This window comes from Passer domesticus, chromosome 6 (genome assembly GCF_036417665.1).
Source record: "Passer domesticus isolate bPasDom1 chromosome 6, bPasDom1.hap1, whole genome shotgun sequence".
In the NCBI taxonomy this organism is placed as follows: Eukaryota; Metazoa; Chordata; class Aves; order Passeriformes; family Passeridae; genus Passer; species Passer domesticus.
This window is the reverse complement of record NC_087479.1, coordinates 15,426,723-15,450,613: the sequence shown is the minus strand read 5'-3', so window position 1 is coordinate 15,450,613 and position 23,891 is coordinate 15,426,723. Positions and strand designations below refer to the sequence as shown.

General features: G+C 45.2%; 2 protein-coding genes across 9 annotated transcripts in view; one reads left to right on the top strand and one right to left on the bottom strand.

The window, feature by feature from the left end:
* The first annotated feature begins 182 nt into the window (after positions 1-182).
* On the top strand, positions 183-23,891 carry FAM181A (family with sequence similarity 181 member A). 7 transcript variants are annotated; one of them, XM_064423510.1, is made up of 4 exons: positions 254-304; positions 898-1,015; positions 3,211-3,259; positions 7,460-8,812. In XM_064423510.1, the coding sequence occupies exon 4, from the start codon at positions 7,523-7,525 to the stop codon at positions 8,387-8,389; it is 867 nt and encodes a 288-aa protein (XP_064279580.1). In that variant the 5' UTR covers positions 254-304; positions 898-1,015; positions 3,211-3,259; positions 7,460-7,522; the 3' UTR covers positions 8,390-8,812. The 7 variants fall into 7 exon arrangements, 6 of the variants coding, with proteins under 6 accessions (XP_064279576.1, XP_064279579.1, XP_064279574.1 ...); XM_064423506.1 differs by having other exon boundaries at positions 183-1,015; XM_064423508.1 differs by lacking the exon at positions 3,211-3,259 and having other exon boundaries at positions 255-304.
* Positions 10,698-23,891, bottom strand: part of ASB2 (ankyrin repeat and SOCS box containing 2) — a 32,227-nt gene continuing 19,033 nt past the window's right edge. For both annotated transcript variants that reach the window (XM_064423503.1, XM_064423502.1), the window contains 3 exons: positions 19,555-20,116; positions 15,717-15,870; positions 10,698-14,968 (listed from right to left, as the gene is read on the bottom strand). In XM_064423503.1, the coding sequence (XP_064279573.1) occupies positions 14,832-14,968; positions 15,717-15,870; positions 19,555-20,116 (853 nt within the window). In that variant the 3' untranslated portion in view covers positions 10,698-14,831. The remainder of the gene's footprint in view (positions 14,969-15,716; positions 15,871-19,554; positions 20,117-23,891) is intronic.

Sequence of the window (23,891 nt, the reverse complement as noted above, 5' to 3'; positions counted from 1 at the left end):
GGCAGGCAGGCAGGCAGGCAGGCAGGCAGGCAGGCAGGCAGGAGCACAGGCCGGCGGCCCCGGGCCGCAGCGGCAGCGCCGGGCCCGCTGGCGGCGGCGCGGCCGGGCCCAGGCGGGCTCCCGCAGCGCCCTCTCGCGGCGCACGGGCGGCCTGGCCTGGCCTGGCCTGGCGGCTCCCTGCCGCAAAGGCGTGCGGCGGGCCCGCGTCTCCCGCAGGCGAGGGCCACCTACCCGTGTCAGCAGAGCCTAGGAATCAAACGCATCGCTCTGAGAGGCAGACCTGACATAGCCAGTTAGCCTCGAGGTGCTCAGCTCAAGGGTGTGCACTTGGAGACCATCAGGGAGTGAGGGTGGCAGCAGCTGGCACTGCAGTGAAGTGCCTGGTTCTTCAGTCTGTGTGATGATTATTGCCTTTTCTGTGGAAGTTTCTCCATCTACCCAATCTGCTGAACAGCAGGCCCTGAAAAGCTCCTCATGCTCAGGTTGCTCATCAGTGCATTGTGCGCTTCCTGGCACTTCCTCTCATTTCCTGGCACTGACCTCCTATGGATCCTTCTAGATGTTCCCACAGGGACCCTCAGTAACCACTGCCGCCCTTGTCACCTTCACATATTCCTTTGAAGCATAAGGTCAGTTTTAGAGAAGGACACTTCCAAAACTGGCATGGAGGGATTACATTGAACTCGGTACATGGTGGTTCTACTTCGTTGTGCAACAGCTGCCTACTGCAAAGGCGGCTGAACTCCCCAAACCATGAGTAGTGCTGAAGTTACCAATCAAGACGACAGGTAGTATAGAGAAGATTTAGAGATCTTTAGAGTTTTGTCTAAGCCTTCTGCATGGATAGTTCTGCCCATCTAGGGTGGATACTGAGTCTTCATCATAGCATCCCTCCAGCAGGACACTTGGGACTGCAAGAGTTCCCCCATAGCTTCTGTATGCAGACCACCAAGAGAATTTGAAGAGCTGGTCCAAGAAGAAGGTTGTAGTTAATCAACTGTTTCTGTCATTATAGGTAAGGAAGGAATTTTTTTTTGGTTTGACAATAATGACCCTTGTTATTTCTAACTGTTTATCAATGGAGAGAAACTAAAATAGTAGCTAGTGTTAGCTTTTATTGTCTCTATCAATCCTATGTATGAAATACCTCAAAAAAGTGTGGGTCCAAGGTCAATCTGTGCTGCACAAACAATGTCTGAGCTGGGACTGCTATGCCACAGAAACCCAGCTTGTTACAGCCTCAGTGGCTCATTATTGGCAGGAGAAGAAAGAGATCAAAGACACCCTTTTTCTCAGACACCTCCTGCCTCACCCTTTAGAGGGGATGGCAAAAGTGCTTTAAGCAAAGCTCATTCTCTCTGTACTCCCCCTGTGCTGAGCCAGTTCCTGCACACATCTGTGGGTGACGCTCACGCAGCAGCCAAACCAAGGCTCTTGCCCTGCTCCACGCTCCATGGGGTGATTCTCCAGCACTGATGGGCAGACACCGTGTCTGGAAATACAGCAAGGGAGGCAGCCAGAGGGAAATGTTAGGGATAGAACCACACACTGTGCCTTGCTAGATAATCGCTGCCTGCCTGAAGCCTCACAGTCATCCTGACATGGGGGCCAGCTCAAGGCAGCACTGCCTGGGGCCGCCTGCACCTTGTCCAAGCACCGAGGCTGCCAAGTGCAAGTGCAGCCCCAGCCGGGCTGGGATACAGGGCCATGCCCCGTGGTAAGAGGATGCAGGTGCAGGAGTGTCAGGAGCATGCTGACACTGAGGAGCCCAGCGCTGATTTCAGTGCAGAAACACGCAGGGGAGAAGCCTTGCCAAAGAGAGTGGAGCAGGGAGCAGGGTTGTGAGCCTGGCCATAATGTGGGCAGGAGGAACACACTACCCTTCTGGTCTGGCATGGCTCTTCTGCACCATGCACTCAAGATCCAAACTCTTTCTCTCTTTCCCCATTGTGTATTTCTTATTTTGCAGCTTTTAAGAGAAGGTCGCCACCCTTTCATATGTTCATATTAATGTAGCTGTTTTTTGAATTCTTTTTGCAGTACTGTTTCTCCTCAACAGACACACCCTGTACCATTTGTCACAGAGTTCATCCTGTTCTTGAAATACTTATTTACCCCAGAATTATGTAAAGAAAACTGTGTTTGGCCCTGTTGCTTTTTTTCAGTGCATACCTGCCATGTGGGAAGATAGAATTTAAACCTTCAAAAGGACTAAATCAAGGCCACACTTTTTAAAAAAACATTATCTTATTTACCAGAAAGAGAGACAGAGAAAGGCAGGATGGGCTTTGATCATGCCTAATTATGGGGCGTAATATTGGATACATGGTTACAATATTGTCATGGGTGCTTTATTTCCACCCAGAAAAACAAAATTCTCCTTAAAGAAACAGCTGTGTCCTGCCTGCAGCCTGCAGAAGAATGGCATTAGTCACGTGCAGTCCAACACGTAGCACAATTGTAAAGTTCCCTCTATGAGACTGACAGGAGCTATTCACATCGGCCCCCTGCACCATCTGCCTGAATGGCAGCTCTGGGGGAGCTGCAGCCCCCCCGCGCTGCCTCTGCACGGCCTCAGCACTCACTGCCTGCTCCAAGTCTCTCCCCAAGTGCAGAAAATCAGCGGCTGAAAGCAAAGAGAGGATGTCACTCAGGTCAAAGCAGACTGTCAAGAGGGGGAAAAAAAAGGAGGGTGGGGAAAGAGTCAATGCTTCATTGGCTGGAGTGCCAGGCTGCTGTTCTCTTGGGAGCAGAGGTGTTAGTTTCAACATGAAGATGTGGAGGGTAAGGCAATGCAACAACTAGATGGCACGAGAATGGGGAGAAATCCCATCTTCTTTTTCCCTGAGCTTAGAGGACTCAGCTCTGGGGCAGCACCAGGCTGTGTGAGTGTCAGTGCCAGGGAGAGATGTCCCTTTTGCTGTCTGCCTGTGTGCTGGGTGCAGGAGAGAATGCTAAGGCCTTTGGCTGCATCCCTTTGCAGTCGCACACTGTCAGACATCCCTTTCAAATGAACCTGCAGGTCCTGGAATGGACAAGCTTCCATCCCAGGCTGGGGCCAGGCTCTAAGCCAGTTTGACATCCTGAGTGCCATCAGTACCACACCACCTTTCTTCCTCATCCCTCTCCCCTCCACACACTTTGAAGGTCAGACTAGATGAAGGGAAATTAATTTTTAATCTATGACCTGATTTCCCTTCTCATTTACAGACAATGACATTTTTCCTCATGACAGAAATTCCTGCTATCAGTTCCTGAGGTGTGTGGCTCAGAGTTACTGCAATTCTTTCCTCTCCTATTGCATTCACCTTTAAGGTCACCCTTGCAGTATAATGTTAAATAACATCTTCAATTTTTATGCCATCAGTGCATCATTAATGTCTTTCCACTTCAGTCACTGTCAACATGCAATCTAAAATCAGGATCCCCAAGGAAGAACTTTAGTGGTCTTCCTCCATCCCAATATTACTCCTCTCCAGGCCAGTACTTCTGGTTTCACCATGAATCATCATTACCTCCCCTCAGGTTCTTGGCTCTCCTTTTCAGGCACAAAGACAAAGCAGAGGCTTAGGAGGCAGCAGGTGAGTGAAAACAGATCACACAACTGAATTATCTTTGCTTTTAACTGCCCATAGTGGACTGGACAAAGAAAAGGAACAATTCACATGTGGCACATCTGAAATGTTCCAGCTAACTGTCTAACATTTCAAAACTGGAGCCTCATTTTCTCTTTGCTTCAAAGTCCATCCATTAGGCTCAACAAGGAGTAACAGTACTGTCACCCAAATGGGGAAAAATAGTTTAAAAAAGTTTATAAAAAAATGGAAATTTATTTTTCTCCTCTGCTTCTCTGTAGTGCTCAGTTGTTCACTGAGCTGCCTTTCGCTTTACCAGCATGATTTAGCTTTCCTGCTATTTGAAATGCTTGTGGCACTTATGGGGAGGGATCCCTGCCCCAAGTAATGGTGTGCATTTTGGTTAGTGGGTGTGCTCACATGGTCAAAGATAACCTAATGCTGGAATACTTTGCTGAATGGGCCCCTCAGCCTGGAAAAAGCTTTGTGAGATTTTGGTTTAGAAGTGACTAAAAGTTGACATCACTTACAATTAGTGACACTTAAAAAAATTTGCAGATGTATTTGTGCAAGAAAATCTTCTTTCCTCCCTTCTTAATTTAATCTCAAAGGAAATACTTCATTTTAGGAAAGGCCTGGCTGCAATTTTCAATTGAATTTTTTCTTGTGCTTTACTTAAAAAAAGGAGTTAGAAAACTTTACATACCAAAAATTCTCAAGAAGACAGCTGTCAGGAGGTGACATGTCGGATATGAAGTAGCTCTCCAGCTGGTCCCTGTCTGCATGCTGGGAAGGCATGTGGAGACATTTTTTCAATTGCTGTACTAGTTTGACATGTTCACAGTGGAAAATGATGTATCATTCTTGAGCCTTTGCTTGGTGGACACTTCAAAGTGCATTGGATCCTCATAGAGGAGTGCCCTATTGTTAATTGTTCCTTTCACATGTACATTGGGATGAACATGGCGAGAGCAGCGAGGAACAAAAGGGCTCCGGTGGCCTCTTAGAGAAAACCCTGTGCAGCTCAACCTGAGTCTGACCTTGAAAGGGTGGGTTGCTCTGGTTTTTAAATCCTGCTTGCTGGTTCATTCCCCTCCGGCACCCCACTGTTACCAACTGCAGGGGAATGGGATGGCAGAGCAGAGAGCACAGCTAGGCGTGGGGAGCTACTCCACCCCTGCCATGTGGTGCCCAAGGAGCCACATCCTGCACGAGCATCTTTCTGGGAGAAGATGGGCATGGCTGTAGCACAGGAGCTTAGAAAGGGCTGCAGTGAGTGTGTTGGAGGTGTGCAGGTCTGTTATCCCCCAGTAAGCAGGCAAGTCACATCCACCCTCCTCAATCCAACCAACCCACTAGCCCTCAGGCCCAGAGCACAGCCCAGGGCTCTGAAGCTTCCATGAATGGATGTAGGTCTCATAATACATGGCATAAGTTTCCCAGGCCTCTGAGTACATAGTTAATTAATATCCTGAGAAAATCTTTGTCTCCCTGGCACCTGCCACTTATCTTTCTATCTCTCCCTTTTTCTGCCTTGGGAAACCAACTACCTCTAGTGGGAGACTGCGCCGTGAAATGTGGTGTCCCAGGCTGGGTTTGAAAGCTCAAGCACAGCAGTCAGTTTATTCCTGCAAAGAGAGACATGACCCCTTGGTGTGCATGTCTTTGAATGAGCTGAACAAAACCTCTCCCTGTAGCCTCAGCTGCACAGAAGTGTCTGTGCAGGCCACACAGACACTAGGAGGAGAGAGGGACACCTGCAAGTAGCAAATCAGCCACTGTGCTACAGCCCACCGTGCTGCCAACAGCTCTGCAACACATTTTGTTGCTGACCCATGGTCTCCCTAGACCAGAAACACCTCAGCCTGGGCCCCACCACATATGGCTCAGGCCAGACTGAGAGAAAAGGTGTGAGCAGGGATGAGTGCACCAATACAGGGATCCTGAAGAGTCATCCCTGAGGCCTCTGCCCAGACTTTCATAGAATGGCCTAGTCTGGATCTTGGCTTCCTCTCATGAAAATTGGATAAATAGAAATAAAATAAAATATCATTCAGTAAAATACATGTAAAATGAGTCTGTTTTCATCCCTCAGTGCTTAGGCCTTTGATGCTTCATAATAGTAAAACAGATTTTACTTGCAAAATGTCTTGGACTTCAGTCCCTGCTTTCCTCAGCACACATCTGTGTTTGGTTCAGAGTGGGCAGTATCTCCCTGATGATGGGTGCACAGGTGCTGTGTCCCTATCCAGTCTTCCCATCTCCAGGGTACTGGGGACTGGAGAGCAGGAGCAAAGCTTCTTCAGCTGTGGGAGGCAGTGTGTGCTGGCTGGCATACAGGCTGCTGCCAGCTCTGTGTCATCAGTGCACACCAAGGGCAGCTCTTCTGCTCTCCTTTTCCTCCAGCTCTAGGTTTTACTGTGCTTTTAAGTAATTGTCACCCCTTCGGGACAAGCCTTCGAGAAGGCAGAGGGCTCGCATAACTCTGGATCAGTAAAGGAAGCAGTTCAATTAGCATTTCACACGCCTTTTCTTCCCTCTCTTCTTACCTTCCCTGCAGCGGGCATGCTTTCCCCTTAAAGGATTGTCCTGTTTCTGCTCCTTGCCAGCGTTGGCAGGGTGACAGTAGTCGAGTGTGCAAACTTGTGCTATTGTCCCCGGGCCAGGGGGAGTCATGGAGACCCACTAATATGACACAGGAAAATGTTTGCTGATGGCAATTCTATGGGCTTTGTCTAACTCTTTCTCCATCATGACGACTCGATTTAAGTCTCTAACTGTTTGACTACAGATGCAAGAGTACTATCCAACTCCATCCTTTTGTTCGGGTAGTTTGAATGGGTAATTCAGCTTTTGTGTAACTCAATTGAGGGGGCAAACATAAAGACAAGATTCTTGAGCGCTCAAGCTCCCTTTCCATGGATATCTGCACATCTCTTTAGAGATCTGTTCCTTTCCTACCTTTTTCTGACATCATCCTCCCCTTAAAAAAAAAAAAAAAGCTCCGATGGGGAACAGTTAAAAGTAGGCTAGTCCAGTCCCCCGTATTATATTGTCCTGTGCCAATGAAGCATGTTTAGTATCAGCCCCCAGACAGCTTTGGAGAATGCAGAGAAAAGGGTGTCTAAACTTTCCTAACTCATCTTCAGCATTTTTGCTTTGGATTGTGTAATTTTTAAATGAAAGGTTTCCATCGGGGTGAAGGGGATAGGGAGAATGGTAGAAATCATGGGGAAATGATTGTATTTATTAGCTGTCTTTCTGCGGCTGTCCCCATGGAGACAATTTGTGATGGCAAAGAATGCAAGGAGGGGAGGCTGATGCCTGATTGGGATGCTTTGTATTTGGCAAAGTGGCTTCTGATTGGCCTGGGAGAGCCCCGAACTCGCTGGAGTCGATATTCATTCAGCTTGCTCAAGTGCTTGCTAAACTCCATCCAAACAGTGGCGGGCCCTGGCCGCCTCGGCCGCGGCTGGCGGTGTGTAACCTGCCTAACGAGATTAGCGGCCAAGGGGCTCTGTCTCCTCTGCAGCGGCGCTGCCGCCGGCTCCGGTGAGAAAAGCCGCCGCACGCCGGGTGAGTGTCCGTGCTTGCTCACGGGGCGGCCACCCCGGCTTCTGTGCACCTCAGCGCTCTCTAACAAGATTAGGCGCTGAGCTGCTGGCGCTTGTGAGCCGGTCCCCGTGCCGGTGTGTGCCGGGGCAGCAGCGCGGGGCGCCGGGCTGCGGGCACGCGTCCGCTCCGACAGCGATTCCCTGCGCGGGAGCGAGCTGACCAACAACTTGTTTGCGTGGCTGGGAAGTTTGACGTGTCCTCCCTCCGTTTGCTTAGTGCTGTTTGAACCAAAGCTTCTTGCTCAAAAGTCTGCCTGTCACGTTTCGCAGGTTTGCCGAGGTTTGTCCGAAGAAGGATTTTCATGGGAAACTCTGCGCGGTGCATTCAGTGAGATGGCATCGGACAGCGAGGTAAAAACTCTACTGAACTTCGTTAACCTGGCTTCGAGCGACATCAAAGCGGCTCTGGATAAATCAGCTCCTTGTCGCCGGTCAGTTGACCACAGAAAATATTTGCAGAAGCAGCTCAAGCGGTTTTCTCAGAAGTACTCACGGATGCCACGGTGCCACCCCGGCAAACCCCCCGAGTGCGGCTGGCGCAGGGGGGCAGAGGAGCGGGCCCGCGGCCCCCTGCCCGAGGCACCTGAGCCCAGCCCCCACGGCGGGGCTGCCGCCGACAAGGTGATGCGGACAGCCGAGGCAGAGGAGAGCCCCACCGGGGAACGGCTTTTGCAGGAACAAAAACCCGAGGCCGCCCGACCGGACCAGGTGCCCATGAGGAAGCGACAGCTCCCCGCCTCCTTCTGGGAAGAGCCACGGCCGGCCCAGAGCCTGACGACCAGAGCCTTTGCTGCCAGCCCTGAGGGGCTGCAGACCCCCAGGGACCCTCCTCCCTATGAGGGGAAGAAAAGCAAAAGGAGCCCAGACGCTGCTGGCCCGGAGAGCCCCCCTGACACCGCGGCACATGCCGGGGAGAAGGAGCCCGCCGTCCTCTCGGGCCGAGTGGGTGCTTGGACCTGCTGCCCCTTCCCCTGCCCCGGGCCAGGCGTGTACCAGCCCCCGGGCGCGCTGCCCCCGTCGCCCTTCCCGGGGCTGGGGCTGTGGAGGAAGAGTGCGGCCACGCTGCCGGCGGAGGTGCCGCACTTCTGCAAGGAGGCCGATGGCCCGGGGCAGAAACTCTACAGGCCCATGGTTCTGAAACCCATCCCCACCAAGCCCGCCATCCCCCCTCCCATCTTCAATGTTTTTGGCTATCTTTAGCGGGGCGGGTGTCGGAGTCATGCCGAACACGACAGCTCCCGAGGGGGATTTGAAGCGCCCGGTCAGGCTGCGGGCAGGAGCTGCTGGCAGCGCGGAGCGGCAGGGAAGGAGGCGGCGATCGCACCCTGTGCGGCGTGGGCGGGCTGCGGGGAATTAGTAACTGCTGGGAAGGTACTTGGGCTGCACTCTGCTCTGCCTACACGGGGGTAAATCGGGAATAAACCTTGCGAAGGCGGTGGCGTGGAGCATGACCAGGTCTCTTTCATCGATGGGCATTGTGTGGTGCCCCGCGGCGAGCGGGGCTGCGGGCCATTCATAGCCGCGCTTGTAACACCTAGGAGACTCCTCCACGTGGGAACGTCTTTCTGGGGCTGCCCTGCGGCAGCAGCAGTGAAATGGAATGAATTAAATGCATTCAAAGAGTTTTTGTATTTTAAAGTAATTCCAGAGAAGTCAAGATATTCAGGTCATTTCGTTTTGCATGCAAGAGACTCGAAGGGTGGTATTTGATATAGAAATCACTTGTGATTGATTCAAGCTCTTGTTGTATTGTAAATACTGAGAGAATTAAAAGAAAAAAAAAAAAAGGGAAGAAAGAAGGTAATTTTATCTTGGTGATTCTGCAAATGCAGTCTTAATTTTGCCCCACTGGGTAGACACGGGTTTGATTTGCAACTGGTGGGGAGTTATGAGGTCTGAAATCTCTGCCTATCCAGATTGATATAAATCAGAAGTAATTCTTCCGGGGCCAGAATATTAGCTAGTGCTAAGCTGGTGCAAATGGAAGGGGGATGAATTTTCACATCAGGAATTGCATCATGCATCAACAGAATAAATGAAGAATCTTATTAGTTTAATACAAAACCAATAGGCGTGATGGAAGAAAAAAGTAAAAAATAGACTGCCTTGATTTCTGGGTGAGAGGTATCTTTTATTTTGCCTGATTTAAAGATGTTTTCACAAGATCTGACTGTAAATGTTTTGCCTAGTATTTTTCTAATTTTTTAAAAACAAATTGGCATTGGAGATTTTTTTAGGAAGTGTTTTAAGTTAGGTTTCTCTTAAACCCATGGAGAAAGTGGTACGAAGACACAGATCATGAAATATGAGAGGGTTAATATTGCAGGTGTATGTGTCTATTTGGCTATACTGGAGAAAATCACTGAAATAAAGAAAAGTATATTTTGGGACAAAAAAGGGCCAAAGAATGGACACCCATGATCTCCCAGGGCCTGAACCTGCTGTTGCTGAAGCTAATGGGAACTTCTCCCAGGGCTCAATAAAAAGTGGCCTTGATTGATTGGTCTGTGACTAGCATAGCTCTCTCTGACTCCTGATATCTCTACAAGGGAAAAAACAGAAAACGCTTCATTTGAGTGCATTGCAGTCATTAAAAAAAAAATCATAAGAAGCATTGTAGAGTATAATTTTCTATCTTCTGATTGCCTTGGTATTATACAACCAGGTTGCAACTTTTATTAGGATATGAACTACCACTGGGATTAGCTCAGTTGGTCAGAGCCTGGTGCTAATAATTCCAAGGTTGTGGATTTGATCCCTCTATGAGCCATTCACTTAAGAGTTGGACTTGATGATCTTTGTGGGTCCCTTCCAACTGAAAATATTCTATGATTCTACTCCCAGGCTAAAAGTGGTTTACTCTTTCCTCAAACCTCACATATAGCACCAGTGTTCACTTTTATGGAAACAGTGTGTGTAATGTGTTTGTAGGCGAACAGTAGAAATAGAGATGGCTTCCATTGCTTTCTCCCTGCTGTGGCACTTGATACATGTACCAAACCTGTATGGACTGTAGGAGGGAGAGCAGGAAATGTCTTTGGTAGCACAAACCTGCAACTAAATGCAAGGTGTGGGGTGCTGAAAAGCCAGTCTAGAGGTTAAAGACTTCAGGTTAGCTCTTGATCCAGAAGTAAAGATGGGAAGATGCCTTTCCCTTTTTTGGGAAAAATCCATGAGGAAACTCCATCCCTCTCCAAAAGGAGTGTAACAAAACCCAGAGCCATTGAAGTTAAAGGTAGGAGAACAACAGCTTTTAATTTACAGTTCTGTGGCTAAGGAATTTTGTTACGCGGAAATGGGGGGATTTTCTCAAATCAACAGCTCTGTGTTGCTGCTGTAATCCAGATGCAGCCGGATGCTGAACTCTGTTTCAATACCATCAATAACAGAGCAGCCTCCTTGGTATTGGTCTGGATTTCCTTCTGGGTGGCCAGACTAGGTCACAGAATGAACTACTGGTATTGCAGTAGTTGCTGTACTTAAGTGTTCCTCCTTGAGTTCATTAGAGAAATTTCTAAGTGCTGTGGATCACACCAGAATAAGGTGTAAAAATTAATTAATTTACTTCTGTAAAAATTAAATCCACTTGGCAAAATCGATAGCCTCTGTATAAATTTTATTTTTTAAGAAATCCAGAGGAAGAAAAGAGTTAAAACCAAGTTTCTATCTTGTGAATATTAAATTCTTAGCTTTCTTTTTATACTTCTTTTAAATTCCTTTTTATTTGAATGTATATTGCTGCACATTTTCCATGTAGTAGAATAATGTGTTTTAAAGTTATGATGAAGGATTGAAACACACCATTCTAAATGACCTCTGACTCAAATATTTATGCTCCTACACTCAGATTTAAACTAATGTTAATTTTTCAAAATCCTTTGTGACATGGAAGGTCCCCCCAACCCAAGGCAGGCAGTGGCCCTTGCTGGGGCTTTGAACTGGAGCAGCAGTGAAGTAAAACACAAATGAACAGAAGACAATTGTTAAGTATATTCAAAATCCCTGAATGGGGATGTGTGAGACTTTCCAAAAGGTTTGCAAATAATGGCAACTCTGTCTCCTCTCTAGCAATACTTACTGTTCTCTCATCCCTGAGATTAACAATGGAATTATTAATTATTCAAGCTTGGCTTGATTCAGAATTTTTCTGGATATTTTTGTGTTTGGCTGGCCGATGGTTGATGTTGCTATTCAGGACAGCTGATAGTCCTTAAGAATCTACTTCTTTATTCATACGTTGTTTGAAAGATGGAAACATAACATTTGAGAGCTGCTATTTACTAGAACAGTGCAGATTTCAACTTTTAAAAACACAGTAGCTTTTATAAATAATGGGAAGGGAGAGGTAAATGAAAAAACTTTTATACAAAATGAAATAAAAAAATCAAAAAAGTGCACAAGAACATCAAGTGAATTGCACATGTTGCAATAAAAAAAGTACAGTAACCTGGTCATGAACTATTCCTAGAACATTTCACATAAAGCCGTCATATCTGAAGGAGTCTAACTATCACACTCAGTGAAACAAGCCACTTTACCTTGCACTAGAATTACTGATCGGCTTACAAAGCCTGGCTTGCCTGGGTTTTGGAGTATTTTTCTTTTCACAGTAACTTGTAAATAGATGCATTAAAGGCACATTGAATTTGTGCAGATTCAGTATTGTGCACAAAATAGTATGTCAGTGACTGGAGTGGAGAGGTAGTGGGCTCCATTTCAGTGCAAATAAATGTAAACTGAGTGTGTGAAGGTTTGCTTTAAAGATCAAGCAGAAAGGACTTAATAACATTGTAATTGCCAGACTCCCCCTCTAACAGATAGACTCTTCTCACCTCAGTTTCTGTGCACAGCACGCACTTATCCTTCCCACAGCTGTGTTATGTTCCCATCAGACCAGTGCTCTCTGGCTCAGTGACTCCTGCTCAGGACAGATCATTGACAGCAACCAGGACATGGGTCTCCCAAAAGAAATGAAGGTCTCTTGGTTGAAAGAAGAAATGGGATTTCCATATTTATCCCATTCAAACCCAGTTTCAGCTTCTCCAAGAACATTAAAATAAATTGCTATTTGCTAGACTTTTGTGGACACAAAAATGTTGGCTCAGGGGAAATTCCCAGGTTGGGACACCTGTGAAATCCCACTTCTGGAGTTATACGTGTACTTGGTGATTGTGAACCCTTCTACCTGCCAGGGTCTCCAGGGCTGTCACTGCACACCAAACTCTGAAGTGGTCTCCACCAAGCTCTGTCTGTATCCATCACCCTCTACAACTCTGCTTTGTTACATTTAACCTGATTTCAGGGACTTCTGATTTATATCGATATAAGACCCAGAACTTTGTTGCACAGCTCCAGAAAGTGAGAGATGCATGAACTCCACAGTGATTTCCTATCTTTCCAGGAACTGCTCACCAGTACAGGGCCTTCACTGGCAGAACTGTTACAGCAATTTCTTGTTCCTTTTCTCTCCACCCAAAGATTTTCTAACCTAAACCAATTCCCTGTTCACCCTGCAGGAGACAAGGGAATAGATCTTAAACTGGCAATAAAGGAAGTTACTGGATGAAATTTCACCAGTGGAGGAATCTCACCAGACTTTCCAAAGCTTTAAAAGAGCAGTGTTCAGTGTGAATTGAAACTCTGTTGGTTTTTCAAGTTTTGAATTTTTAAAGGGGACAGCAGTGGACAGAGTAAGCAATCCTGTAACCAATGCTTTTTCTGCTCACATCCTATCCCACAAGTGATGAAGACATTTCACACAAAGTCATCACAGTCTGTGTGCCCAGACAGATTGCATTACTTGTATTTGTGCAACACACTTTAGTCCTGTGTTAAGGTATAAAACTCCACACAATAAAACTCAGTGCAATGTATTTTCCCTACTTAGATTTCTATCATATTCCATGGATGGTGTGCAGACCAACAAACAAAACCAGATCTGTAAGGTGTCTGGTGGGGACTCCAAGCAGGCCATGGTGCACAGCTCCTCTGTCACCTAAGGTAAGGAGTGTGCTTGTAGCATAAGATCTGCAAAGATGTAGTTCCAAATTTAGTTTCTTTCATTCTTTCCTAGGTGCCTAGTGAGGAATAAAGCACTCATCAAAGCAGTTCACCAAGTCACACCTGTCAAGTGATCTGTAGTCTCTGCCAATAACTGTTCATGGGCTCCTTGGCCTCCCCAGCTGTGAGGGAATGTGACTTGTTAAAAACTTCAATAAAAGAATTTCACGGACAATTATAGTGGTTCAGTAGATAGATGGTGACTTGTTAAGCTGCCATAAATCAGTTGTGGATCTGAGCTGTAAATAGGTGACCTAATTTTCAAAGAAGCTGAGATAATGACTTTCATCAGTGTCAAAGGAAACTAAAAGATACTTCAGACTTCCAAACTTTCAAACTTCAGAAAATTCAGGGCTAAATTCTGAGATTTTTTTTTATTCTGCCTCAGTAATATCTGATACTGTATATGATTCCCCTGGTTTAAGTGGAACAACACCTGGTGCAATCAACTTGCCATTGTGTAGGCAACTGAATAGGAATTTGGAAGCCTAATTCTGGGTGTTAATTTCCATAAATTTTGCAGTTTGAATTCCATAATTTTGAAATAATTTCTCTTACTTTCAGTCATGGTATTGTTACAGCCACAGAGGTCCAAGGAGATTGGAGAGGCTAGCTTTTGTAGAGACAAGATCTTCTGGGGAAGGAAGAGAATAAGTTGGTTCAGCAGGGTTGCCGCTCTCCTTCATATCACTCTCTGTTCCTGCTCCTCTAGGGCTTTGTTCTGTTCTGACACCAGCTTCATGAAAGCATAAACCTACTGTTTACAGTGCAGCTACTTCTAATTTACACCAAAAAAACCCCAAAGAGTTAAGGGTTGCTTTCAAATCTCTAGTCTAGGAAATTCTTTCAAGCAAAATTTCACTTACTTCCTATTGCAAATATAATACAGAATGAACTGTATTCACTATGTGCAAATATAATTCTTCCATCCTCCTTAAATAAACCTTTCCTTGACTTTTAAAGGATTCACCATTTCTGGATTTTAGTCTATTAAAGAGTTCTGAGATTTGAAGGTTCATAAATCAAGTACTTAATAAGAAAGGTACAAAAAAAAAAAAAAGACGTAAAGGTGTTAGCGAGGTGGTGTCAAAATATCAGAGAATTAGCAACCAACACACTTAGCAGAAATCCAAACAATAGAATAGAAACTACAATAAAAATCTCAGTCAGTGAAGGTAATGTGATTGTTTTCCCAAACACGTGGATTCTTGACAAGTTCTGAATTGTGACCACGGCAAGGATGCTAAGCTCCACCACAGCTTCAGGACACTTGAGTTCCTCATGGATACTTGCTTCAGCACTACTCATTTGTCAGTATTGGCTTTCATTTCTTCTTCTTTCCAGACTAAGGTCAGAGGTGAATTGTATGCGTTTTCTCTTGAAAAACCTAACAGCACTCTCCTATGTTAGCTGTCTCCTCCATTTTCTTCTTACTCATGCTTCAAAAGCAAATTTCTCTTGGATTAGTCATGGGAGGGTGCTTGACCAAGCCAGCAGCAGTTCCTCCCCGGTGTGCACCTGTGCCACGGTGGTGACGTTGGTGCCCCGCTGGGAAGCTGCTGCATACCCGGTGTGCTTGGGGTCACTGTGAGTAATCGTGCTGTAGATAGCGGATCAGTCTGTCTGGGAGGGGCAGCGTGTCCAGGAGTTTGATGCGGTTCCTTCCAACCAGGCTCCGTACCTTGATGCGGCAAAGGTGGGACAGAGGTCGTGGAGGTTCTGAAAGACAGGCGGGTCAGAAACGTGAGCAGAACAGGTTTTAACTTGAGGGACTTGAGCTCAACTTGAGCAGGACTGTGTCAGGAGGAAAATGGGAGAAGGAAGAATGAAAAAAATGGGGTTTTTTCTGTAATGAAGGAATAATGTCTGTGATTGGTGGCAGAGCATGTATTCTGAGGCATGACATGGGGAAAGATGTGGGCCTAGAGGATGGGGTGCTGTACCTATCTCAGCCATAGTAATGGGCTTTCTAGGAGGATTTAAACAAGCCACTTGAAAGTGTTCAGCCTTCCCACTGAAAATAAATGCAATAGGTACCAAATTTAGCTTGGTGCCAGAAAACTAATTCTGATAATATCTGTGAAAGACTTTTCCCTGAGGGAAAGGATATTAGGAGAGTGGAATATTAATAAAGGCTTTAAAGGCCACTGTTGCCTGCTAGGTTGCTGTGGAGATGGCTGTGCTGTCCACCTGTCCTGATCTGACTGAACCCCAGCTACATCCCAAAGGCCCTTTCTGCACTGCTGTGCTCATTCCCAGTGGGTCAGATCGATGGCTGGTGTGCATTTCACACCACAGGGCCAGTGACACCCCAGAAATTTTTGACACTCATACCTGGTCAGTCACAGCAGGGAATCCTTTCAAGGATTTCAAGTTTATGGGATGAATACTAAGAGGGGATGGTGACAGAGGTTTTGAATCCACAAGTGGGACTGTTTGTGCTGGATTCTCTTCTGGGAGACCATACCTGCTTTTTCTTTAATGACAGCCCAGTCCTCATAGCTGTCAATGTGCTCCTTGAGCCGGGAACAGAGCTGCACATTACCCACATAATCCAGAAGAACATCGATGATCGGCCCAGCCCAGCGACTTATCTCTGGAGTAGACACCATTTCACAAAACTGCAAGGAAAAACAGATGGACCACCATCAGTGGAACATAAATGCACTTATGGAAACAGCACCTGCAATATCCCTGATAGCTTTGATGGTACCCCCCTTCCACCAGCTGTGAGGGCAATCACCAGTTTCCCTTCACAAAACTTCAACTAAAGCCTGTTGTTTTCCAGCTGAGGGTAGAACCCCCTCTTTGCATTCACAGGATGACATGAATCCCTGGCAAAGTCGTAGCTCTGGAGCATGGAATAATGCTGAATTGTTAGCAAGTCCTAAGATCCTACTTCCACAGAAATGCAAGGGCAGAGGAACTTTGCCCCAAGCTAGTCAGGGGCTGCTGGAAGGTCCATGCAGTCTAGGGCCCTGTGACATAGCCTGCTGGGTTCTTTCCCCTCTTGGCAGGGCTCAGGGGGCAAAATGGAATCTTAAGGAAAGAGGGAGATTCGGAAGAATGCAGCACCTCCTGCTTCTTGTGAACCTGCTAGTATCTGCAGCTTTGGGGGGGCAAACATCTTACTAGAAACAGGTCTGGAGAAATTTCTGCACATATGAATCCATGGCCATTTTACTCATGTGAGAACTATCCTGTGCCTAATAGAGGGGTGTTTTCCTTACTAAGTCCTGGATCATGCAAATTTTCTATTGTCTCCAGTATAAACTGCAGAGTACCAAAATTCACTGTAGGAAGGGCTTCTTACGGAGATTATGAAGAACAGACTTAAGAACCTGACTTTAAGCAGTCTTATTTAAAAAAAAAATCTGCCCACTTTAATCTAAATATGTATTTTATACCAGTCAGTTTCATCTGTCTCTCTTAGGGTTTTGCGTATGCTGAAGATATCTGTGGACATAATCTGCATGCAAGCAGTCAGGAAGTTTAACATGAATTCAATCATGCTGTGTTGATAAGAACTCAGGCACTTGGCTGAACCTTATTGAATGATGATGGCTGAAGCACCGTCCATCAACTTAGTCACTCATACTGTCTGCAAACACCTTCTAAGCCCACACCAAACAGGAAAGAAAATGCAACAGCTTAAAGCTCTCTCATTTTAAATTCCTTTAACTAGATCAAATTTGATTATTCATGCAGGAGTCCTAACTCAAAATCATTAAACTCTTGTGTGGATACTCTTACTCAAAAGTAAAATTTTATTAGTTCACCTAGTAAAATAGAGCTGTGGAAAATAAGGTTATTTTGTTCAAGGTGAGAGCATTCACAGAAGTGTTTATTATTCTGACTAATTTTTCACCAAACATTGCCATGTAATGTTTTCCAGGACAGCTAGAGACAGTAATGTCTGAAGGATGGCAGTGGACAGCCCACAGTTTCCTACCTGGGCTGCTTATAGGGAGTGCAGTTTTGCATGTCTGGCTGTCACTGCGGTGTCTGTGTCACTGCCATGCAGTTACCCGTGTGAGACACAGACCAGGCACCTGACCAACACCCCCTTGCAGTGACTGCTTTAGGGGAGCTGAGATCAAGACACATGTAGGGCCATAAAACACTGGATCTTGCTCTCTTCTTGTCTCCACCAGAGACCCTGCCTGCCTTTTTCTCTCTTCCCTGTTCACAAGCTAGGCTTACAAAAACATCTTATGGAATAAACACATTTCAAAACAAATTGCAGGAAAATAAGCGTAGCAAAAGAAAGAAAAAACAGTGCAAAACTATAACACCAGGCAGTGGGATTGAGTCGGGGACAGGGCCGAATGCCCTCTCGTGGCAGAAGGCTCCTGCTGCCCATGCCACCCCCCGGGATCAACAGCAGCTCACAAACCTGCAGGCACTCTGCAACCTTTCCTCTGCCTTCCCTTTCTCCAGCACACATTAACTTAGTAGCAACAGTTACGATTTATATTTGTGCATTTTCCAAATCCAGTTACCGTACTTCGTGGCCTTTATAAAGACTAATAATTAAGATTTACTACCCTTATGTAATCTCACACAAGAAAATAGAAGAACATCCTTTGTGTAGAGGAGGGTGTAGTTTCATAAGATCCTCCATATTTTAGAATATAAATCATATCATAACTACCTATCATGAAGCTACCACAGAAGCCTCACTTTCATTAGCCTTTTTTTTTTTTCCTGTATGCATCTCTGCTCACTGCTTTCTCTGTGGACACATAAATTTTTATACAATTTTTTCTACCTCTGCATCATATGATGTGACCTTTGAGGCAATGACTCAAAATATTAGGTCACTCATATTTTGAGTGACCTAATATTTTGAGTGTGACCTAATATTTTCTAAGGCAATAGTTTCAGGTGAGATCCAGAAGGAACTGGTTTTGAGTGGCTAGGATACCATAGAGGGCTGCAGGCAAACCCTGTCTACTTGTCTTGGAATTCCATGTCTCAGTTCACTCAGTGTGCTACCATATCACAGATCAAGAACTAGAGATGGTGTATTTTATAAATTTTTCTTTGACAAAAAATATGGTATAGTGGAGGAATTTTGTTATGAAGAAAGACTCTTGAGGGTAAAGCCCTGTTTAGGATTCGACATTATTGTGATGGACTCCTAAAATTCTCTCTATAAGATTTTCTTTTTGGTTGTTTGTTTTTTTTTTTTTTTTTTTTTTTTTTTTTTTTTTTTTTTTCCCAGATATGTTACCTGAGAGTAAAGTCTTTTGGAAGACAGGACTGATAAATAGGTCAAGATTTTCTAGGATCATTTAATGCTTTCCTTTATTCTTTCTACCACAAAAGAACATATATAAGTAACCATACCTTTGGAATTCTGCTGAATTCCTCAAAGCTGCACTTAAACTAGATAGAAGCTGATTGATTTCTTCCCCAGTTTTTTGCAAAATAGAAAAACTGCCATGTTGAGATTTCATTTTTATGTAGCATGTTGAAGGATAGCAAATTTTGAGTGGATCATTAGGTTTTGAGATACATTGGAAAGAGAGGAGATATGGAAATCAGAAAAAAAGTATAATCTGAGGTTCTGCAAAGTCCTTTAAGGGATTTAGAGTCCCATTCCAGCCCAATGGAAGTTAAGCCCAACTGCATTTTAGAAAGGACTGTAAAGATACATATATAAAATGTAGATATCTAAAGCCTGTAAGTGGCTTTGAAAATATGAAGTCATTGACATAATCTAATCTCTGGTGAAATCTTCAAATATAACTCAGTCACACAGCTAATGTAATAATTTATGCTCTCTCTCCATGACTGCTTTTCCAGTAGTCTCAGAAATTGCAGTTGTTCACATTCACTGGTTTACCCTCACAGAGTGAAGCACTAGACTGCTTTCATGTAACCAGTACCTAACATTCTGTACCAACAACCCAAATCCTACAGGGCAAGTTAAAAAAGAAGGTTTCTACCTCCCATATGCTATCACCCATATGTTTGTCAAGAAAATATTCCTCACTCCTGGCACCTCAGGTCCAGAGGAAAAAAGCATTGCAGAACTGTCAGTAAGACTGTCAAGATGGCCACAATTCACTGTAAATTCAAGCTACGGCCACAGTGGCTGTTGCCTACCTTTCTGCAGCCATTGGACACAAACTTGCAATGTTTGCTGGCTCATATTGAGTCTTTTTTTTGTAAATAAAGTAGGGATCATGGCGTTTTCTCTCACAAAAAAGTTGGAAGAAAAAATATACTAATGTTGTTAAAACCCATTGGTAGGAAATATTCTTAGAAGTCCTGCAGGTAGACTAGGCAGTGCTTACCTGTACTACGGCTGGCTCCCTGGTCACCTGAGGATCATTAAGTCTCTCCCTCCTGTAATTCAGTGCAGGGTGTGGGCCATTTCCGTACTGACACTCAAAACAGGAACCTGCGTCACAGCCCAGATCCAGGAGGTACTTCAGCACGGAAAGGTACTTCATTGAAAACATGATGGTGGCTGGAAATGTGGTGGGATGACTTGATATATAGGCATCAATGTTTGCCCCATGGTCGAGAAGCAGTTTCATGGTCTTCAGGCAGCCGTGGCGGATGGAGATGAGTAATGGGTTAATGAGGTCAACATTGGGGTTGGCTCCGGCTTGCAGCAGCAGCTCTGTGGCGTAGATATTGTTGTTAAAAACAGCAAAATAGAGTGGGGTGGTGCGTCTGTCCTCGTAAAGGCAGGACCGTTCGTCAGAGAGGGCAGTGTTGACCTCGTAGCCGGCATCTATCAGCTCTTCCAGGATGTCGTCATGGTTGCGCTCGGCCGCCAGGTGCAGGGGGCTGATGCCACTGCGCTTGACACGGGTGCGGCTGGTCACAGGGATCAGCATGGACACAATCCTGCCAGGAGGAGACTCGGTGAGCAGCAGTGAGCTCTAGGGGACCTACAGCCCTGCAGCGAGCTTTATGATTGTACCCGTCAGGCAGAGCCCGCTAACTCAGGCAGAGGAACAACTCGTAGAAACCAGACTGCAAACCTCAAACCTGTCAGCAACTCCCTGTGCACCAACCTTGCCAAAAATATGAGTTGTTTGACCTTCCCCTTCCACGGAGGAACACATTTTTTTGAGATTATCACCCAGTTTCTGTGATGTAATGTCAGCTACAGGGACAGTTACAATGGAAGAGATGAAATGCTGGCACTCACCCATGCTGTTGTAACTTCTCTTAGGTTCCACGGCCCAAATGGCAGATGACCAGCCAGGAACTACTACCAGATATTCTCTACCTTCATCATCATGCTGTGAGTAGGACTGGAGGAAAAGGTGCACAGCCTCCAGCCTGAGGTGCCAGCAGAAGGAATGTATCTCCCCTTCTCAGGTTTTCCCTTACTGCTCAGCAGAAAAGGGTACCAACACAAAGTGCTGGCAGGTCTTGTGGGTCACAGCCACAGTAACAGGCCTGACACCAGACAGGAGGTGAAACCCCATGTCTAGAGGACTGAGCTAGGATAAACTACAGATTTGGTTCCCAGGCCTTCCCTATTAGATTTTACAATTCCGTTATTACCCTGCACTGATCCTTATCCTGTAGGCCTTCATGGTGCAGCTTTTGGCTGTGGCAAGTTCATGGGGCTATCAATGTCCATCCCAGATCACAGGGAGCCAAAAAGATAATTAGTAAAATGGAGAAAAAGAAGTAAAAATATTTTCCAGGCTGGTTTCCATGTTTCAGCTAAGGGACACAAAAAAGTGTGCAGTCAAGTGCTAAACCCCAGTAATGAGGAAATGGAAAGCTTGATGTGGCCTTAAACACAACATAAATCAAGCTGCTCTAATGCTTAATATAAATTTCAAATATATGATGCACAGGAGCCCTGCAGTCACAAACCCATGATCTTTTTTATGTCTGCACAGGTGTCAATGGAGCTGAATGACCAACCCTATGGGTTAAACCTTATAAAGTTGGGTGATATAGCCGAGGCCCTAGGTTGATTCTGTAGATATAGACAAGCCACCTCAAGGAAACTTAGTTTTAGAAACACCCTAGGGATCATCCAACCTGAGTCTGCCTGCTGTGTCAGGAGTTGCCCACACTCGCTTTGTAATATCTGTGTAGAGGGGGTATCTTAAATAGGAACTTGTGTGAGCTGGGAAGCCAAGCACACCTTCTCCACCTCCTTCCCTCCCATGCAGGCTACTCCACCTAGCAATCAACACCTCTGGTGACACACAAACAGGCAAAGCTCACTTTCCTACCATGTAGTGTGTCTCCTTTAAAATGCTGCATATCTTCAGCTTGACTGCAATAGCTGGTCCCAACACTGGGCCCTCAAACATATATTTACATAATGAGCTAAGCCAGTAAAACCTTTGTGATGATCTTGTGATCCTTTGAAACACTGAGCCTCCAACACTCCTAGGAGCTGAAATAAGGGTTGAATATGTAATTTTACAGGATTATGTTCCTATTTACGTGATGGACTGTTGATGTCTCCAAGTTACTTCTACATCTCATTTTTAAACAAAAAGGCTTTTAAAATTATGTAAATATCTTGGGAAATTAAGCACTTATTTCTTTTCTCCAAGCAGTCACACTAATTTTCCAGCACTGTGACACTTGCCAGGGAGCAGGAGGTTTGGGTGCTGGTGAGCTGGCAACTTCCCACCCTCAGCAAATGTTCTGTAAGAGCCTAATAACAAAAAGGGCACAGAGCACTGTGAGGACACTACGCCAAGTACCAGCATTACTCATCCCATGATCAAATGTTTTGAAGATTTAAGGGTCTGTTTTGTTCTTTCCCTCCAGCATATGTGCTTCAGCCAGCTCTCCACATCTGAGTTAAAGAGGCACTGGATCATTTCTGCCTGCAAGGGGAACCTGAACCTCGCTGCACGGGTGCCACGCTGAGGCTCTGCATCCAAATGCTGCAGTGTCCTAAAGCTCAGTACAGTCCCTGTACCCCACATTTATTTTGGTGTGACAAGCAGGAAGCATCAAATTGCTACCAGTTTAATTGTGTAGCTTGAGCCTGTGTCTCTTTCTCACCCTCCAGAGTGGGTCAGTTCAGTACTATGGTGCCTCTGGAGCATTTCCTGTTTCTCTAGAGGGAGAATGCAACTCAAGTGAAGGCAGCCAAGGCCAGACAAGTCAGACCACGTCCCATGTCTGTCACAGGGATGAGCTTCATGTACAGTTTTTAAATACTGCCAAGATTTCCCTAATCCCTGACACCTGCTTCTGTGTTTTTTATTTATTAGAGATTATATGGAGGAGGAGGCAGAGCATCCTTAGTGTGAGCATGCCAAGAGTTTACTGACTTGTATTTGCTTAATAAATCTGCCCGTGCTTCATGAAGTCTTCTCTTTTCAACTCAGTTCTAAGGGGGAAAGAGTTAAATGACTGCTTGCAGCTTATGAGATGACCCTTATGAATTTCAGGTCAGTATTGACAAGGTGTCATTTAAAATAAACAAACACCAAGCAACAAGAGTTGACAGTTGAGCCCTGGGACCACATTCTTGGCTTTTTGATGGTAGGGAGCCTTCGTGCTCTGGCAAAAAGTTGAAGTGTGGAATTCCTGCAGAATTACGTACTAAATCTGCAGGAATACAGAGGTCACCATGAAGGGTGTTATTTTACTGAATACCAGAGGAATTAAGAATGATCAGCCAAACAGGATAAAGTTTTGTCATTTAGATAAATATTTATAAAAGAATATATTTTTCTTTTGTCTTTTTTTTTTCTACTTAGTTTGCAACAGTCATGCACAAAATTTGTGCTCAGTCTTTTACAAGTGAAGGAGTGCAGGGTTTGAACTAAATTCTAGGCTCATTTATGCTGCTGTTTGTTGGGAATAACAGATATGAGCCCTGAATCAGGCCCTTCCTTTCATAACCCAGGGGTGAACTCAGGTTGTGGAGTTTCCATGTAAATTTTTTTTCAGGTCAGAGTGTGAGACCACTGAGGGGAGGGAAAGAGAGCTGGCCCATCCTCTATATATTTCAGATCAACTTACTGTACTTTCAGATAAACTTTTTAGAAAGTGAACAACTGAAGCTGAGTTCTGTCTCTCACACATGAAAATGATTTTATAACTCAAACCTTGGAGAAAATGTTGAATCATGCATGTGTTAGTCAGTGCAGTGTATTCATGTATGCGGTGTAAGTGTATAAACCTGTTACATAAGTTGACACTGAGCTGCCCTCTAGAATACAGAGCTTGCACAAGGAATCAGGCCTTCTCCAACTAATATTAACATCCTCAGGTCTACCAAAGTGGTTTGAGAAGCTTAACTGGAATTGCAAAACAAATCTAAATTCCAGAATGAAAAACATTTTGGGAAGGTGTAGTGATGTTAAAAGCTTTTATTCCTCAGATACTGTGAAATATGTAGGAATCCACTGGAGCTGTCCTGTCCAGAAACAGGCACTGCAGTTGGACAGACACTCTCATTTGCCTCTTATAGAAATATTTTGGTAGAAATAGTGATAATTAGAAGAGTTCTCTACAGTTACCAAAGGGATCTGTTACAGCAATAAAAAATTAGCTGTGTGTCACTTACTCTTCCAGCAGTGAGGGATTAAAATAGGAAGTAAACTTGCTCTAGGATCAGAAGTAAATGCTATGGAGTTCAGGCTCAGAAGCGTGCTGCAATGTCCCAGGTTACTATTTA